At 40.2% G+C, this 20,214-nt stretch overlaps 1 protein-coding gene across 1 annotated transcript in view; it reads left to right on the top strand.

The window, feature by feature from the left end:
* The window catches only part of LOC136461596 (protein gar2-like), a 94,918-nt gene extending 82,574 nt beyond the window's left edge, over positions 1-12,344 (top strand). The window contains exon 3 of the mRNA XM_066460881.1: positions 12,217-12,344. Within this exon, the coding sequence (XP_066316978.1) occupies positions 12,217-12,344 (128 nt within the window). The remainder of the gene's footprint in view (positions 1-12,216) is intronic.
* The last annotated feature ends 7,870 nt before the right edge of the window (positions 12,345-20,214 follow it).

The raw sequence follows: 20,214 nt of genomic DNA, 5'->3' as shown, positions 1-20,214 counted from the left end.
CAGCAGTGACCTCCACAGGGTAAAGCTCGTCGGCTAGCTCGAGTTGACGGAAAAACAACAAGATGCTGCGACGGCTTCGGCGGACAGGCTCGGCTCCTCGGCGAGATTCAACTGGGCAGCAACGCGAGATTGGGCATGGATGGTAGTGAAACAGCAAGCGACATCAACGGCGACTCGGCGGCACTAGATTGCGGCATGCAGCTAGGGCGCTCGGGCGATGCAGCAGCTAGAAATCGGGTTCGAGGAAAACAGCGTGGGCTCGGCTTCGGTATTTATGAGGCCAGGCTACTTGAGTCACAAGGCACGGCGGTGATAGGATGGACACAGACACTCAGTGCGGTGGTGGAGGAGTTCAGTTTGGTGACGGCACGAGGAAGAAGAAAACTGACTAACATGGGGGCCTAGGGTGTAGTGCGGCAGTGGACTCCTTCAGTGGTGCAGAGTATATTGCAGGAATGGCTCAAGGTGGGAGACGGTCCTGATGGGGCAGACCCACCTATCGATGAAATAGAGAGGGAGGGGACGCGCGGCGCGGCAGGTTGCTGAGCCGGGCTGCGGAGCTAGGCCGCTGCGGAACGACTTGCTTGGCCACGCAGGAGAGTGGGAGTGGGCCGAGAAGGGAGGCACGGGGAACAAAGCAAATAGGCCGCCCTGCTGGGCTGCCTGTGGCCACGGGCCAGAAGAGAGAGGAAGAGTCTTTTTCCAATTTTTCTTTTCTATTTTCTTTTTTCATTTTCAAACCAAATTCAATTAGAATTTCGAATATACTTTTCAACTTAACTAAAAGTGAGAAATTTTAGTAAGTCCTCAAAAATAAATTTTACAACCTTTTTAAATTCTTTTGTCTTCAAATTTTCTTTTTCCCTCTTTTCTTTTACTTCAAAGCCATTTCTAATTTTTTTTCCAAAAGCATTTGAATGTTTTCAATTTGAATCAAATCCACACAATTCAAAGAAACAAATGCACCGGCATGTATGCACAAACATGTTGCTAAACCTTATGATGAATTTTAATTTATTGAAAATTTTTATTTTCCTATATTTTATGAGCACAAAATTCATGAATAACACATTTTAAACCTATTTTCAAAAGAGGCAAATTTTAGGGTGTTACATAGAAATATACCTTTAACCCTATGTAGGTCCAGGAATGAATATATGCTTAGCCATGCTTAGACTAGTAGAAGTCAGGTGATTTCCTATCACCTATGAGATATAGGTGGATACCAAAGCATGGTTGACTATATTTGCTATCGTGAAAAAGAACCATGGGGTAAAAGTAAATGAAGGCCAGACGGAGTCTATGGTAGGTTGACTCATGTGATTCTGTGTGTGCCAATTAAGAACCATACTGTTGTTGCTGCTTCTGACAAGATTGAACGCATGCCTATGACCTAGCTGGTCAGATAACTCATTCCGACCGCGAAGCCAAGTAGCTTAACTCAAGCCGGGCCCCACTCTATAAGAGTGCGCACTCTGGATGGTAGTAAGGATGTGTGGGGAGCCAGACATGAGCCCAAGGGCAGGCTAGGCCTGAACGTCCTGGCAGTTGGTTGTCCCTAATTGTGCGGCGCTGGGCAAACCCGCAAAATATGCACTTGAGTTGTACCAAAGGTGACCTAAGGCGACTAATGACCTAAGGTGACCCTCAAAATGTTGTCAAGCTACCTTCACTTATAAAGCCTTGCATGATCCTTGGAGTTAATTTATTTCTGGTTTATGATGGGTAAGTATAGTTGAGTACCTTCTCGTACTCAGGGTTTTATTCCCATTGTTGCAGATGGCACAGTCTATCATGGATCTTGCAAGAATTGCTTCTATCCCGCTATGGATGAGGAGTAAGCCTCAGGCAGGCCTCTTTATTAATCCTTCTATTATGCTTTTGTGGATTGTGATCCCATGCTAGCACTGTATTTGAACTATGTGACAAATGCTAGTTTCGAAACTTAATTTGCTTCCGCTATTACTACTCTATTGAACTTGGTTTGTAATAACTTTATTTCATACTCTGATGATGGAAATGTATCTATGAACTCTATGTAATATGTGACATGTATGTTGAATCATGTACGATATTGGTTGTTTGTGGATCGTTTATTGAGACCCATCATGGTACTCGATGGACTACCGGGTTTATATGGGCTCAAGTATGATAGTGCGACCGATTGCGGGCTGCCATTGTACTTGTGCTCTTATAAATTGGATGGTTTTGCGACATAAAACACAAGGTAGGTTCAACCAAGCATTATGCAACATGGAATCACATTCATAGGAGAATTCTATCAACCAAACTTGATTCTGCATTCTGGAAAATTCAAGTGTGGGGGATAGAGTTCTCTAATACATCTCATGTCATGTTGCTAGTTTGTCTTGGTCATCCCTACCTTTGTGATGTGATCAACTTGCTAAATCTCTAATAGGTAACAATTTAAAAATCATCCTCCTTTGAGTCACCATACATATTCTTGTTTCTACTCGAATGAATCTCTTTAGTCTTTAAAACTTCCTTATTCTATTGTAAGTACGCTTTGGCATATTATTCAAACATAATTATTAAATCAAAACATACTTGTATAGAGTTTGGTTGTATATGTGGATTAACCCTTGCAATAAAATATTCAAATTTTGTTGGGAATGTTAGAATATCATTCGAAGAAAACAATCAAGGTTTGAGGTATTTTTCTAAACAATTTTGCACATTTTTGCCTGAACCTTGTTGAAAATTTGAAGTAGAGGTGAATAATAAAGCCACATTATTTAATACATGGGATACAAATGACCTTTAGCTCTATGACAACACTATCCTTATTTTCAATCATTTGTATACTTCTTTGGGTATGTATTGTCCACTAATCCTTTGTAGAGAAGAAACAATGAGTGGAGCAAAAGGTCCAAACAGAATGACAAGATCCACAAAAGAAAGAACACAAAGATGGCATGACAAAAGAATGAGAAAGGAGTGCGACATAGGAGACAAGATGCTCATGAACAGCTCAAGCAAGGAAAGCTTCAAGTAGGAAGACAAGACCACCATAAGTCATCTACCCTTCATCACATGGTGTCATTCTGCTCCAATAATGAAGGTAACATCTTAAGGTAAGAGGTCATCATTTTCCTCTTGATCTTGGTATACACATAAATGAAGACGCAAACACATTTGAGTTATAACTTTGCTTGATTCAACATGATCAACTCAACAGGTTTTGTTCCTTAAGTTTGTTCATAGCACCACTTTCTTGATCTCATAGTCTTAACCAAATGACCTAAAATGTTGCATATCTTATCTTTGCAGATGATAGTCATAATCATGTAAAGTTTGATACATTATAAAGATAGACAATCCTTTTATAGGTTAAGCAACTCCACTCTTTTTGTCATCCTTCTGATCTTATCACCCATGTTATAAGAATAAATAATGCACATAACATTCACTCTATCATTATTCAATGTGCCTAAGGCTAGAGAAGAGTAAATAAAGTTTTGGTTCTATTGGTGTTTTTCCACCAACAGAGCCCATGCACTTGATCTCTACCTTGTCTTTATGAGTAGAACACACTTCTTGTAAAGTGTGGGGGAGTCGATCCTCCAAATTATACAAGTGGAAGTTCTGAATTCGACAATAGGCTCATAACCATTGAAGAAAGGACAACTGCCATCCAAGGTATATTACATAATCATACACAATGCTAGGCTACTATGGGACATGTGGTGGCCAGCCTCCAGCAACAACAGCAACAGCAAAACCAGAACTGGGAGGCTCTATTCTAGCATCTCCACATCTGGCCATCGCATTGAGAACTATGACAACAACTAGCTTTGGGGAGAGGCACCCCATTGTATCGAGCTAAGTATTTTTTCCTTTTTATTTTATTATTTTTAGGTTTCCTTTATAAAAAAGATGAATAACTAAAAACAAAATAAATAGTTATCCTTATAATAAGTATATATAGTCATAATAATAATGTGTAATCTAAAAAATGAAAACAAATAAAGAGAGTGTATACAATTTGCTTTAATTTGTTTTTAAGAGCTGAATAAAATAAAAAGGACTCTGAAGATGATCTTTTAAAATGGAAATATTGAATAGTTGCTCTGTTATAATTTCTTTCAAGTAACTAGTTTTCAGCCTTGAATTCTCCCAAGTTTTGGATAAGATTGTTTTGATATAAGGATTTACTCTAAAGTTGAAACTCGTGGGTAGCGTATGCATGATCTAAGTCTAGGTAATTGACGGATATGATATGAGAAGGTCTGAGCTATTATTTATCTTGTTCCAAGTGACAATAAAGTTCAAGAGATTTATCTTTTGAAAAACACAAAAATGCTGTGATGAGTTCTTGTATGACAAAGCTTGAATTCCCACCAGAGCCATACATGTTATTTAGGCTAAGAAAAACTTCCACATATATGCTACTTGTTTTACATTGAGTTTTATCAAGCTTTGTTGACCCTTATGAGAAGTTTGTCATGCTCTTAAAATCAAGATCACATACACTCCACCCACATATGCACTACTCCTACACTAGGGGTAGGCGCAAAAACATGCCTTCCATCTAGATCCACCCAAAAATGTTCTACTCCTACATTGGGGGTGAACACAAAAACATGCTTGTTAGGTTTCCACTCAAAATAAATGCTCCAAGTTCTTGTTGATACATCTCTCAAAAATTTTGTTGCAGAAAAGAGACATGCGGCTATGCAAAAGTTATTCATAAAAAAAGGACACAAAAGTGTCTAAGATATTAAAAACAATGGGTACTTAGATGCCCTCCTGAAAAAAAAAGAGATGAATAAGATAGACCCTGTTCTCTAGCAAAAGTTTCTAAGTTCCAAGAGAGAGATATGTTTTCAAGGAGCAAAGTAGAATTAGGTTAGCCACCATATATATCCACCATACTTCCACACACATGCATATCTTGATTTGATTGTATGATTTAACTCTCTTTGGATCCAAGGTTTGACTTTATAATATATGTATTGCAAGTATGGTCTAACTTTCCCGCTACCTATGAACTCCACATAAGCCTTAGTGGTAGGAAGAAAAAGGCATAACATCTTTATTGCCTTGGTAAGGGTCCACAAATACCACATTAAGAGACTTGAGAGTGTCATACAATGGAATCTCTGAGTTTTATTTTGGAAAACTAATAAAAACTCTAGAACAATAGTGGAACAAAGAACATGAGACAAAGTGCTAGACTCGTTTGTTCTATCTTTCAATTGCTCAAGACCCAAGTGAAGGCTAAGAAGCCCCTTGGTTGAAGGTAATATGGGTAAGTTTGGAAGTCAGAACAGTTTGTTCTAATCTGAAGGAGAATTTTTTATTGAACACATGAGTACTTTTGAGGAGTGAAATCATTGTAGCAACTCCTAATCCATTGCTGAGTTTAGCTTTGCTCAGGGACAATCCAAGGTTAAGTGTGGGGGGGCTTGTTGATGGTCATTAACGTCAATCATAAACTATTAGTATAACCAACATATATACTTAATTCCATCACCAAACATAGGTCTAAGGGTTTAAACTAACAAATTATATGAGTTTTGATGAATCTGTGTTTTCAGCAGGGTTTATCTAGAAAACCATCAAACTGAACCCATTCATCAAAGTAAATTGCGCTTAACCATGGCATAAACAACTCTAGAAGGTTTTAGAGGACACTGCACTGAAGAAGACCGTGAGAGGCTTCTAGCTAGGGCCGGCCGTGCCCACTTGTAGGCTGGCCGACCTACTAGGTCCACCAGTCAGCCTCTCCTTCGTATGCCATTTATTCAAGTCAGTTTGATCTGAGGATCCAAAATTGATGCTACCCCTATATATACGGCCCTATATCCCCCTCCCTGAGACCATTCTGAAAACCCAAATTCATATATCTCATTCAGATCAACACACACTAGGAGGGTTAGGTCTAGAGCTCTTCAATGTAGTAGATTAGTAGCTCAGGAGTGTGGGTCGAGTTAGGCTCTAGCTTGTAACACCCTAGGTGTTAGGCTTGCATAATTTGATTTGCATTGCATGAGCATACTCATCAAGCATTCATATATAAGCTTTTACATGTGAAGCATATGATTGAAACATATGAAACATGCCTTATTATTTTATGTTTCTATAGGTGTATGCTTATTATCATGTGTGAATAATTGTAAGTGGTTGATGTTGGTCACTAAAGCACCTTAGCTACACTTAGGATGACTAATGGAACAATGTTCATGTAGATCACTTTGTCCAATTAAGCTCCTAAGAGATGATATGCTTGTTGACCTGGGGAGTATTATGTGTAACCAATGTATGAAATGCTTGTGTGACCTTAGGAATACATTAAACATGCTTAGAATGCCACTATGAACAACTTTGGTATTCATAACTAGGGCTAGTTTGGTCACTAAGTCATAGCTCTAGTGTAAGCCATCATTTGAAAGTAGTATGTTTGACTAGAGTTGAACTACATTTTAGAAACTTTTCATGGATGTCTTCACTAAATCAAAGTTGTAGTATTTGTGTAGGGCAACAACTTTTATTTTTGGGTCATAGGCTAGTTCAGCTCCTAACCTGCTTGAAATTGGCTCACAAGAATCAACCTTTCACTATTTTTAGCACTTAGAAATTGGCTCACAAGAATCAAAGTTGTAGTATTTGAGTAGGGCAACAACTTTTATTTTTGGGTCATAGGCTAGTTCAGCTCCTAACCTGCTTAAAATTGGCTCACAAGAATCAACCTTTCACAAAAACAAGTCTTTTTGCACCGATAGTGCTGACATACCCAACTTTGTGATGATTTTTTTACTTATTCTTTGAGAATTAGGCCTTGATCCTTTAAGAGAAGTTGGAGATGGTGTATAGGGCTACAACTTTTGTCAAGGAATATTTTGCTAATGAGCCACAGTTTAGAAGATTAAGGATGTCGAAATGGTGCTATAAGTCTTCTTCACGCAGCTCTGATGACCATCGCGTCCACGCCGTCGTGGCCGACTACCGTCAGGCCGGCCATGCCAAGTGGAAGAAGGATGTTGGCACTACCCCCACTTGTTAGGCCATCATAGACATGATGACACCACACACCCCCTACCTCATCTACTGCCTTCGCCCACACCCATTTACTTTGTCCGAGCACGTGAGAGCCAAGCGCCGCAACCTGCCATTAATGCCGAGCTAGTCACGGATGCGTAGCTCCCCTGTCGGCCAACCATCACGCAAGTGCTCGCGCCCGTAGATGCGTCATGCTTCGCCCTACCTCCTTGACCCTTTCAAAATCCCGTTCGAGCCAAGGTGAGGGCCTATTGGCCATTTCCGTTGCCGCCGCCATGACTGGCACCTCGCCGGACCGAGAGGTCACCGTGGCCCATGCTCACCACCACTCCTCCATGCTTTCTTTCCTGTGCATTGTTCTTATCATGTCTCATAAACGCTTATGCCCTATCTAGCCTAACCGCTGCACCGTTGACATCTCCAGCGTATGAACATCACCGGAGTGAGCTCCGCCGCCGCACGGACATGCCCATGCCCAGGCATCCCGAGCGCATCCCCTAACCCTAGAGTAGCCCTAATAGCTTTGCCTGATCACCATGGTACCGTAGCCTCTCTCGCTGAGCCTTGCCGTGGCTGGAGATGGCCGGCGCACCACCGTGCAGCGCTGCCATGCCGCCATGGCCGGTGACGAGCCACCTTCAGTGCACCTTTCATGCTAACCACCTACATGGATCGATGCGGGAGACGGTGAGGAACATCACTGTAGGGATGGTTTCGCTAGAGGATTCACCGTCGGTCGACCACCATCCCCTGCTCTAGTTTGACTGACCTTTGGGGTCCACTGACAGCTGGGTCCCCCTATCAGTGTCTGTAGTTCTAGATTTTGATATTTCTTTTCCTGATTTTTGTACTAGTTTGGAAAAATCATAAGTTGAGATGTAGATGTCCATTTTTGGTGAACCATTTTTTTGTGTTCCTTACGAAGTGTAGTATTTTATAAAAATATGAAATGTACAGTTTCTAGTATTTTTATTGGTGATTAAAATGTATTTAGATAAATGCTTTTGAATGTTTACAATTTTGTAAATTATATATCTTGAGCTAGAAATATGGTAAAAAGGTGATTCTAATTTTGCTAGTCTTGTGTTGAGATGCTCTAGCTAGGAAAAATATTAAGCTTGCAGTAAACTTGATTGAAATATGATTTTTCTATTTATCTATTAATAAATGGCATTTTCTAAGGAAAATTGTAGGGATAAAAATATGAAACATATTGATATGCAAATTTTTGAACAGTATCATGGCACTAGTATGAAGCTAGGAAAAATATATAATCTATTGTTTGACACCTATCTATAGGGTTTACTATTTTTACTAAAATAGGCCTTGCTAGCTTGTCATTTTTGTAAAGGATGTTATACATGTCCAAATGGTATGAAATTTTTACAGTAGTCTATTGGGAGCACTTCTTGGAAGCCACTATACTTTATGAGAATTTATTGTGCATATTTGGTATATGTTTGTTATTTTCCCTAATTATCTAATTAAATTAATAAAGGCATTTAAATAAATAAATTGTGATTGACCATGATGTTTTGTATAGTTCTTGAGATACATATGAACTGTTGAAGTTAGTTGTAAGGCTTAGAAGCAATTGGTTATATGCAACTAATTAATTATTGCTTTATAATTCAAATAAATGGTTGCATGTATAGTTTCAGTTGAGTGGATGATTTCATGTTGATAATGGCCTTTTCTGAAAACCTTGTTAATAACAAAGTTGTATATGACTTACTAATCTACCTTGTGTTAAATTTTCACAGTCATAGGCTTTAGGGTTTAAGAGTTTTGGCTATTAGAAGATTGTTGCCCTAATTGTTTGTTCTCTAGACAGATTTGATTGACTGAATTGTTTGACCTAGATAACTATTGAATCACCTAAAGAGTATTAAAAGAAAGTTGTAGACAATTTCATAAGATTTCAAGAATGTCCACAATCATATTATTTTGATGTATATAACTCTAGTTATGATTAAAACAAGTAGCTGTTGTTTTGTAGTTCGGTAAATAAATTGCAGAAGTGTTTGCTTAAGTAATAGAGAAGAGATATGCACCTACTCGGTAGAATATGATGCACTTGTTATTACTTTAATACCATGCTATGGAAAATACTTGTGAGGATGCATTCATCATGTTTTATCATACTATACGTGTCAGCATATATGCATTCACGACACCTTATTCCATGATCATGCATATAGGATCGACCAAGGAGATAACGTTGCTAGAATTCATCACATTGTTTGTGGATCGTTTATCGAGACCCGTCGTGGTACTCGATAGACTACCGGGTTTATATGGGCTCAAGTATGACAGTGCGACCACTTCTGGGCTGCCATTATACTTGTGCTCTTATAAATTGGACGGTTCTGCGACAGCTGGCATTAGAGCAAGATTCAACGTTAATAGTCACATGTATATTTAAAACAAAGGTTTTGGTTTTCCAAAACCATTTTCTAGCAACTAATAGCTATATAAATAGGTATTTGAAACCTAGAGTTGAAACCTAAAGTGTGCTAGTGATCACTTTCCATATGCCCAATTAAGGACTCTTAGGTGGCTATTTAAGTACTAACTTGGGGGTTTTCATTTTCGTCGTCCATACGGCGTGCTATTGTATGGATGCCATTCACTTGAATGGTAATGTATGGATCAAATGCCTCTACGCCAAGGTAAGAAGGTAAGTTGATGAGTGGCATGACCATAAGATGTGAGCGTGTGGTCAGGGAGAGCTAGCTTTGGTACAACTATGTAAGCATGATTGCATGTGTGTATGGTGTGTATTTAATTGTGGGTATAAACTATCATTGGGTAGCTCTGATACGGAAGTATATGTATGGGTATACATATATGGAAGTATTTAGATCACAACTTAGAGCCTAGATTTACATTCTACATATTTAATTATGGGGTTGGGCTGAAATGAAACTCTTGTGCAGGTACACTAACAACAAAACGTGTAGCACGACTAGTTATGCTATATATGAGAGAACGTATGTATGCCACCGTGTATGTCATTTGAAATAATTTTTCCTAAGTTTGTGAGGACGTACGGAACGTGCATGCATCATGATAAATAATTATTCAATACTTGCATTGTTCCTCCCCTTATAAATTTCTTACTTGGTTATGTAACTCTTATCCATTATGACTCTATCTCATGGAGTTGCATATGTTGTTGGCACAGATGGCAGCACCAGCTGGATGTGAGAATTTCCTGATGATGTTCGAAACTCCTGCTTTGCTTTGGAGAGTTTTGCACTTTGCGGGGTATCATGAGCCACCCCTCTTTTATTGGAATGAAGAGTACCAAGAGGGACAACCATGGTATGAAGTGAGGCTAACCATACTAGTCCGCACACAAGCACCCTTCTAGTAGGAGTGGAAGGCAGAATCTAAAGGGAGAACTCCTTGGGAGGCTGCCCAAGTAGTAGCCTTTGAGGTATTGAGTTAGATCTATCCGCAGCATGGGGACACACTTACCGGTAATGCTGCTGGTATGTTTCCTTGGGTGGATCCGTCCACTGCAATATGGGAACAACGCAACCACAATGCATTGATCCAGGATCGGGATGAGTGGGGCAATAGCTCTAGTCCCGCTATGAGTGCTATGTTTGCAGTGATGAAGATGTTCTATACACGCCAGGACACCAGAGACTTCTGGCAGGAATCATACACCACTTGCATGGGCAAGCTCATGAGAGCTAAAGCTGCACAGCGTAAGCTCAAGAAGTGTGTGCACAAGCATTAGAAGGCAGCAAGTGAGGCTCGATGGGAAACTGATCAAGCCTATGTAGCTTTGGGCAATCTCCATACCCAGATGGAGCAAGTGGATCAACAGAGAGCTATAGCCCAAGAAGCTAGAGCTGATGATCAAGCTATGTTAGCAGAACTATGGGAGTAGCTAGAGGTCACTTGTGCTGAGGCATCCATAGCTATGTGCCAGCGGGACATAGCAAATAGCCATGCCGCTGCAGCAAAAGTAGAATGAGATAGGCACCGCGCCATAAGCACCATGCAGGGCCATGCTGAAAGGGACTTGTGTTAGCAGCTTGCACAGGCCCAGCTTCAAGTGATGGACCTTCAGCATGAGGTGCATTATCTGAACAACCAGTTGAACCCAATCCTTGATTGGGAAGAAGATGGTCCAGAAATGCAAGAAGAAGATGATGGCTAGGACGAGGAAGAAGTGGAGCCAGAGGAGGGAGATGATCCGATCTCTGACCTTGATAGTGATCATAATGCGGATTAGATTGCTTAGTGACTAGTGGAAATGCTAGATGTATCCTCGCTATTTATGTAATGGACCTGTAGTTTAAGTTTGGTATTTGTGATGGAACTATCATGTAATATTGGTACTTGCATGTTATCTCACATTTGGATGAACGTTATTGCAATTCCAGTTCATTTTATTGGTGATTATGACTTGAATGTTAACGCGCTGCGAGCTCGATAAGTGGTCAAATTGGTAATGTTATGTTGTGAGAATAAATTATTGTGCCTCTGTTTTTTGTATGAATTTAAGATTCTATCCCATAATTTTAGTTTGGCATGATTATACAATTCGTCTGAAATCTCTTGACATCATCCAATAATCACTTATTGTTGCAACTTTGTAGATGACTTGCACTTGTGCAGGAGCAAGCAGTAGCCATGAGGGTAATGATGGTGACTTACCACCACCGCCACTACCATCTGCTCAGGAGTTCTTTGCCCAATTCTTGGGAAGTCAAAGGACTATGGAGGAAGCCCTATGCCTCATTGCGCACAACATGACCCGTGCCCACCCACAGCAATAGGGGCTTGAGCCAAACCAGTACAACACCTTTAAGGATTTTCTGGATACAAAGCCTCCTATCTTCAAGGTGGCAGAGGAACTGCTCCAGGTGGACGAATGGCTCAACACTATTGAGCAAAAGTTTTGTTTGCTAAGGGTCACCGAGCACCAGAAGGCTGAGTATGCATCCCATCAGCTACAGGGACCGGCTAGGATTTGGTGGACACATTTCTTGTCCTCTCTACCTACCAATGCACAGGTCACATGGGAGCAGTTCAAGTTGGCCTTTCGGGGAAATCACATTCCCCTAGGGCTAATGCGCATGAAGGCGGCTGAATTTATGAGGCTCACACAAGGGACTAAGACCCTTATAGAGTATATGCATGCTTTCAACAATTTGTCTCGCTATGCTTTAGGTTTCATTGATACTGAAGAAAAGAAGATAGAGAGCTTCAAGCGTGGTCTTGGCATGAAGCTGATGAAGACTATGGCCAATTCCAAGTGCGCTACTTACAATGAGTTCATTAGTGATGCTTTGACTTAGGAAAAGAACAACAATTAGAACCAAGGGAATTAGAGGCAGGTGAACTAAAAGGCATGTCCTGGATATGTGCACTACACCGCTGTAGAAGGGGTGCCCGCTGGAGAAGTTGTCACCACTGGTATGTTTCTTATCAACAAGCATCCCGCCATTGTTTTATTTAATTCAGGAGCTTCACATTCATTTATGAGCCAAGCATTTGCATCTACACATGAGCAAAAAGTAGTTGAAGTAAGCAAGGGTGGTTATAGTATAAGTTTAGCTGGGGCTACTATCTCCACAAATAAGATGGTTAGAAATGTGCTCATCTCTATACAAGAGAGGGAGTATACAACGGATCTAATAGTATTGCCTGGATTATCCATAAGTGTAATCTTAGGCATGAATTATATGAAAGATCCTAGTGTGCTCATTGACACTAGCACTCGTACTATTATGTTGAGAGAACCAAAGGGAGGTAATGCTTTTCTAGAACCACTTTCCTGAAATTTTGAACTCCAACACTTAGCTTGTGCTATCCAAACCACTACCCTTTGTGATATTCCAGTGGTTTGTGAGTTTCCTGATGTATTCCCAGATGAGTTACTAGGCTTGCCACCGGATAGGGATGTGGAATTTAAGATTGAGTTAGTGCCAGGTATGACACCTATCTCAAGAAGGCCTTATAGGATGCCACCGAATGAGCTAGCGGAACTTAAAATTCAATTGCAAGATCTATTGGACAAAGGTCTCATTCAACCTAGTTCATCTCCATGGGGATGTCCAGCTTTGTTTGTGAAGAAGAAGGACAAGTCCTTGAGAATGTGTGTGGATTACAGGCCACTTAATGTTGTGACCTTCAAAAACAAGTATCCTTTGCCTCGCTTCGACATCTTGTTTGATCAGTTGGAAAAAGCAAAGGTATTCTCCAAGATTGACTTGAGACCAGGATATCATCAGATAAAGATTAGGCCAGAGGACATACCTAAAACTGCTTTCTCCACTAGGTAGGGCTTATGTGAGTATTTCGTCATGTCTTTCGGACTAACGAATGCTCCTACCTACTTCATGTACCTAATGAATTCAGTATTCATGCTCGAGCTTGACAAGTTCATGATCATGTTTATCAATGATATATTAATTTATTCAGAGAATGAGGCAGATCATACAGAGCATCTGAGGATTGTTCTATCTAGATTGAGGGAGCATAAGTTATATGCCAAGTTTAGCAAGTGTGAATTTTGGTTGAGTAAGGTACCTTTCTTAGGGCACATCTTATCAAGAGATGGAATTTTTGTAGACCCATCTAAAGTAAAAGAGGTCATGGATTGGAAGGCCCTGACTTCGGTTCATGAAGTTTAGAGTTTTCTGGGGTTAGTAGGTTACTACCGTCGTTTCATTCCAGATTTCTCCAAGATAGCTAATCCCATTACTAGACTACTTCAAAAAGATGAAAAGTTCAGATGGACACCAGAGTGTGAAGCAGCTTTTCACACCCTCAGGACTCTGTTAACTACAGCTCTTGTTTTAGCACAACCTGACATTGAAAAGCCTTTCGATGTGTTCTGTGATGCATTGGGTATAGGTTTGGGGTGTGTGCTTATGCAAGAAGGAAGAGTTATTTCATATGCTTCTCGGCAATTGAGAAAACATGAAGTCAACTACCCTACACATGACTTAGAACTTGCAGCAGTTGTTCATGCATTAAAGATATGGAGACATTATTTGTTGGGCAATATATGTCACATATATACTGACCACAAAAGTCTCAAATATATCTTTACCCAACCTGAGCTGAACATGAGACAACGAAGATGGCTAGAGCTGATTAAGGACTACAATTTGGAAGTGCACTACCATCTAGGGAAAGCCAATGTTCTGGCCGATGCACTTAGTCGGAAATCTCATTGCAACACTATTGAAGCATTGTTAGAAGATGGATTTAATTTGTTACATCCTGTTGTACTGCACAATATCACCATCAGTTGTTCACTTGAGAGCAAAATCATAGAGCTATAGAAGATAGATGTAGGTATATTTCACATCAAGAGAAAGATGCAAGAACAAGAGACCAAGCATTTTAGTTTAGATGAAAGAGGTGTGCTATGGTTTGATGAGTGACTTGTGGTACCAAAAGACCGTGAGCTTAGAAATCAAATTTTAGATGAAGCACATTCATCCAAGTTGTCTATCCATCCGGGTAGTAGTAAGATGTATCAAGATTTGAAAACCCATTTTTGGTGGACTAAGATGAAGAAAGAGATCACAACCTATGTTGCTAGGTGCGATAATTGCAGTAGAGTAAAGGCTATTCATTTGAAATCTACTGGGTTACTTCAGCCATTGCCTATTCCAGGTTGGAAATGGGAAGAAATTAGTATGGACTTTATCACAGGCCTTCCGTTGACACAGCAAGGTCATGATTCCATAGGGGTCATTGTAGATCGTCTCACCAAGTTAGCACATTTTATACCGGTGAACACAAGGTATCTAGCTGGGAAATACGCTGAGTTGTATGTTTCTCAGATTGTGAGACTACATGGAGTACCCAGGACCATAATCTCATATCGAGGACCATAGTTTATAGCTCGTTTTTGGGAACACTTGCACCAGGCTTTGGGGACTAAGCTAATTAGAAGTTTGGCATACCATCCACAAACTTTTGGACAGACTGAGTGAGTGAACCAGATCTTAGAAGATTTGTTGAGAGCTTGTGTTATATCTTCTAAGGGTTCATGGGAGAAATGGCTACCTTTAGCTGAGTTCTCCTACAACAACAGTTATCAAGCAAGCATCAAGATGGCTCCTTTTGAAGCCTTGTATGGCAGAAAATATAGAACTCCATTGAATTGGATCGAGCCCGACGAAAGAAGATACTTTGGCATTGACTTTCTCACTAAAGCAAAAGAGCAAGTGCGCATTATCCAATAGCATATGAAGGCAACTCAATCAAGACAAAAGAGTTATGCTGATAGAATAAGAAGACCATTGATTTTTGGAGTGGGAGACTATGTATACTTGAAAGTGACACCCATGAAAGAAGTGCAGAGATTTGGAGTGAAAAGAAAGCTTGCACCTAGATATGTAGGGCCATACAAGATTACTGAATGTAAAGGGAATGTCGCTTATAAGTTACAACTTCCACTAGAGATGAGTGCAATATTCGATGTCTTCCATGTTTCTCAGTTGAAGAGATGTCTTCGTATACCTGAAGAAGCCATTGCACCCACCAACATTAAGCTCCAATTGGATTTGACCTATGAGGAGAAACCAATCCAAGTATTAGAAGAGATGGAAAGAGTAACATGGAGTAAGATCATTAAATTCTATAAGGTGGTGTGGAATAATCACAGTGAACAAGATGCCACATGGGAATGAGAGGATTACTTACGTGAGGTTTATCCTGCCTTTTTCCAAGAATGGTAGGTCTTATAAATCTTGGGACAAGATTTTTATAAGGGGGAGGGGCTGTAACACCCTAGGTGTTAAGCCTGCATAATTTGACTTGCATTGCATCAGCATGAGCATCAAGCATTCATATTTAAGCTTTTACATTTGAAACATATGATTGAAACATATGAAACATGCCTTGCTATTTCATGTTTTCTTTGTGTATGCTTATGATCATGAGTGAATAAGTGTAAGTGGTTGATGTTAGTTACTGAAACATCTTAGCTACACTTAGGATGACTAATGGAACATGGTTCATGTAGACCACTTTGTCTAATTAAGCTTCTAAGTGATGTTATGCATGTTGACCTAGAAAGTGAAATGTGTAACCAATGAATGAAATGTGTGTGTAACCTTATAAATAGCTTAAACATGTTTATAATGTCATTATGAACAACTTTGGTATTCATGAATAAGGCTAGTTTGGTCATTAAGACATAGATATAGTATAAGTCATCATTTGAATGTAGTAGGTTTGACCTAGTTTGAACTATATCATAGAGACTTTGCATGGATGTGGTCACTAAAGCAAAGTTGTAGTGTCTGATGAGAGGAACAACTTTTATTTTTGGGTCATAGGCTAGTTTAGCTCCTAACATGCTTGAAATTTGCTCACAAAAATCAGCTTTTTCCTGTTTTTAGCACTTAGGAAAAATTTGCTAAGTGTTTAACGCCGACAGTGTGACGAGCTCAACTTTGGGCTGATTTTACTCCCTAACCATTATGAATTAGGAGAAGGTTTCTTAAGCATTTTTGTAGTGGTGCATAGGTCTACAAGTTTTGTTCAGATTATTTGCACTAACAAGATACAGATTAGGAGTTTTATCGCCTTCAAATCGCGTCGTCAGGCCGAGTTTCGCGTTCTAAAAAACACCGCGCGCGCGTGCTGTCATGGCCAACCATGGATAAAGCATGGCCACTGCATGGCTGCCACTGGCTGATGCTTGGCCCTCGATGTTGTGTGCTGGCGCCCGTTATCTGCATGCCCCGCGCCTCATTCCCACTCATGCGCACTCCCTCACTCACTCTCCATCGCCTGTTTTTGCTCTCACCGCGGAACCAGAGCAGCGCTACCGAACACCGCACTAGCTCCACCATCACCTAGCACCCATGCCACCACACCGTCATCGTCTCCATCTCAACCATAGCTTTGCCACATCCCCCTCCACCTCCTCGATGTGATTGCAGCACCAGAACAACTTCGGTGAGGGCGTATTCGCCATTTTCATCCTCACCAGACTCACGACGTCCATGGCCGCCTCCACGGTGAGCTCGATGCCGCATTTCTTGCTTATGCATTTTCATTGATTTCTTGTGTTAGGGCTTGTACAGGGTGTGTTCTTGCTTGTGGCATGATGAAACTGTGAGTCATTGCTTCACCGGTGCGGAACACGACGACTTGCGCTGCCGCGCTCGTACCTCCGCGCCACCGTGCACGTGGTTGGAGCTCGTCAGAGCACCTAGAGTCGCCTAGGTCACCTAGATAGATCCGTATGGTCACCATGATGCTTGTGCGCTACTTGCCTAGACTTGTCGTGGCCCGTAATGGCCAGTGTACCATAGCGCCGCGCCGCCGTGCTGCCATGGCCAGCGACGAGGTGTCTCGTGTGCACCCACACCTCCACTACCTAGGTCACCCGATGCGCTTTGATGTGTACAGCACGATGATGATATTGGTTTGGCCAGAGAGCTCACCGGCGATGAGCTAGGGCCGGTCCGCGCTGCTCCCCTGCTTCCTGTGTCATTGACCAGTGGGCTCGACTGACCTCTGGGTCCCGGCTGTCAGTGGCTTAGAGTGAAGAGGATAGCTCATTTATTTCAGATTTACATGCTAGCTTTAGAAAATCATAAGTTGAGTTCTAGAGATCCAAATCTTGTGAACCAAAATTTGTAGTGTTCCTTAGGAAGTGTAGTATTTTATAAAAATATGATATGCATAGTTTCTGATATTTTTATTGGGGATTTAAATGTGTTTAGATAAATGCTTTTTTAATGTTTACAATCTTGTAAATTAGATATCTTGAGCTAGGAAAATGATAAAACTATGATTCTAATTTTGTTAGTCTTGTGTTAACATGCTCTAGCTAGGAAAAATAATAAGCTTGCTATAAATTTGATTGAAATATGATCTTTCTATTTATCTATTAATAAATAGCATTTTCTGAGGAAAATTTTAGGGATAAAAATATGTAACATATTACTATGCAAATTTTTGTACAGTAGTATAGCACTAATATGAAGCTAGGAAAAATATATAATCTATTGCTCGACACTTTTCTATAGGGTTTACTATTTTCACTAAAATAACCCTTGCAAGCTTGTCATTTTTGCATAGGATGTTTTACATGACCAAATGTTATGAAATTTTCATAGTAGCCTATTGTAAGCACTAGGAAGCTACTGTAATTTTATGAGAATTTATTGTGCAAATTTGTTGTATGTTTGTTATTTACCCTAATTATCTAATTAAATTAATAAAGGCATTTAAGTAATTACATTGTGATTAACCATGATGTTTTCTATGGTTCTTATGATGCATAGTAACTGTTGATGTCAATAGTAACACTTAGAAGCAATTGATTGTATGCAACTAACTATTTATCACTTTATAATTCAAATAAAGGGCTGCATGTATAGTTTTGATTGTGTGGATGATTTCATGTGGATAATGATCTTTGCTGTAAAACTTGTTAATAACAATGTTGTATATAACTTACTAATCTACCTTGAGTTAAATTTGCATGGTCATAGGACTTAGGGTTCTACAGTTCTAGCTGTTACAAGTTTGCTATCCGAAATGTTTACTTTCTGGACAGACTTGATTGACCGATTTATTTGACCTAGATAACTATTGAATGACCTTACGAGTATTAAAAGGAAGTTGTAGACAATTTCATAAGCTTTCCAGAATGTCCACAACCATGTGATTTCGATATATATAACTCTAGTTATGGTTAAAACAAGTAGCTGCTGTTTTGTAGTTCGGTAAATGAGTCGCGTGAGTGTTTGCTTAGGTAATAGAGAAGAGATGCACCTACTTAGTAAAATATGATGCACTTGTTATTACTTTCACACCATACTGTTGAAATTACTTACAAGGATGCATTCATCATGTTTTATCATACTATACTTGTCGACATCTATGCGTTCGTAATATCTTATGTCATATGCATGCATATAGGACCGACCGAGGAGATAACATTGATGGAATTCAACGAAGAAGATGAAGGGGTCCAGCAGGAGATTCCTCAAGCCACAGCTCCCAAAGAAGAGGAGCAGAATCTAGAAGAGCTCCCAGAGTGCCCTGATCACCGTCCCACTTCCTTTCTGAAAGGCAAGCCCCAAAGCATTCTAAGTCTCCCATTGTTTTACAAAATAATACTTGAGTCCTTTATGTTTGATGTATTAGGTTATAAGAGTTGATTGGAACCACTTGATGCATATAATTTCCTTGTCCAGAAATATACCTTTAACCCTATATAGGTCCAGGATCGAATATATGCTTAGCCATGCTTAGACCGGTAGAAGTCGGGTGATTTCCTGTCACCTGCAAGATGTAGGTGGATACCAAAGCACGGTTGGCTATATTTGCTATCGTGAAAAAGAACCATGGGGTAAAAGTAAATGGAGGCCGGACAGAGTCTATGGTAGGTTGACTCATGTGATTCCATCTGTGCCGATTAAGGACTGTACCATTGTTGGCGCTTCTGACAAGATTGAACGCATGCCTATCACCTAGTTGGTCGGATAACTCATTTCGACCATGAAGCTGAGTAGCTCAACTCAAGCCAGGCCCCACTCTGTAAGAGTGTGCACTCTAGATGGTAGTAAGGATGTGCAGGGAGCTAGACATGAGCCCAAGGGCAGGCTGGGCCTAAACATTCTGGCAGTTGGTTGTCCCTGATTGTGCGGCGCTAGGCAAACCCATGAAATGTGCACTTGAGTTGTACCAAAGGTGACCTAAGGCGACTAATGATCTGGTCTGCCTAGGTTTGTGTTAGGAATAAATTCCCAGCTGGTTGAAATCGAATCGAATTGCCGTCTCTCCTAGATAGTGAGAAACTTGGCTAGTCCCAACATCGTAGTAATTGTATTATGGAATATGATGGTTCGAATAAACATGGAATTACTATACCTGCTATGGTTACTATTGTATGCTCTTAAAATGATATACCACATGTTTGGCATAGGATAGTTGCTAATCTAGACATGGATAGTTATAATTAACTTGATGACAGAACTATAATTATATAACTGAGTTAATTGCTTTTTATGCAAGATGTTGTCAAGCTACCTCCACTTATAAAGCCTTGCATGATCCTTAGAGTCAATTTATTTCTGGTTTATGATGGGTAAGTCTAGCTGAGTACCTTCTTGTACTTAGGGTTTTATTCCCATTGTTGCAGATGGCACAGTATATCATGGATATTGCAAGAATTGCTTC

Source organism: Miscanthus floridulus, chromosome 1, assembly GCF_019320115.1.
Source record: "Miscanthus floridulus cultivar M001 chromosome 1, ASM1932011v1, whole genome shotgun sequence".
NCBI lineage: Eukaryota > Viridiplantae > Streptophyta > Magnoliopsida > Poales > Poaceae > Miscanthus > Miscanthus floridulus.
Note: the sequence above shows the minus strand (reverse complement) of the source record. Positions and strands in the feature narration are given on the sequence as shown.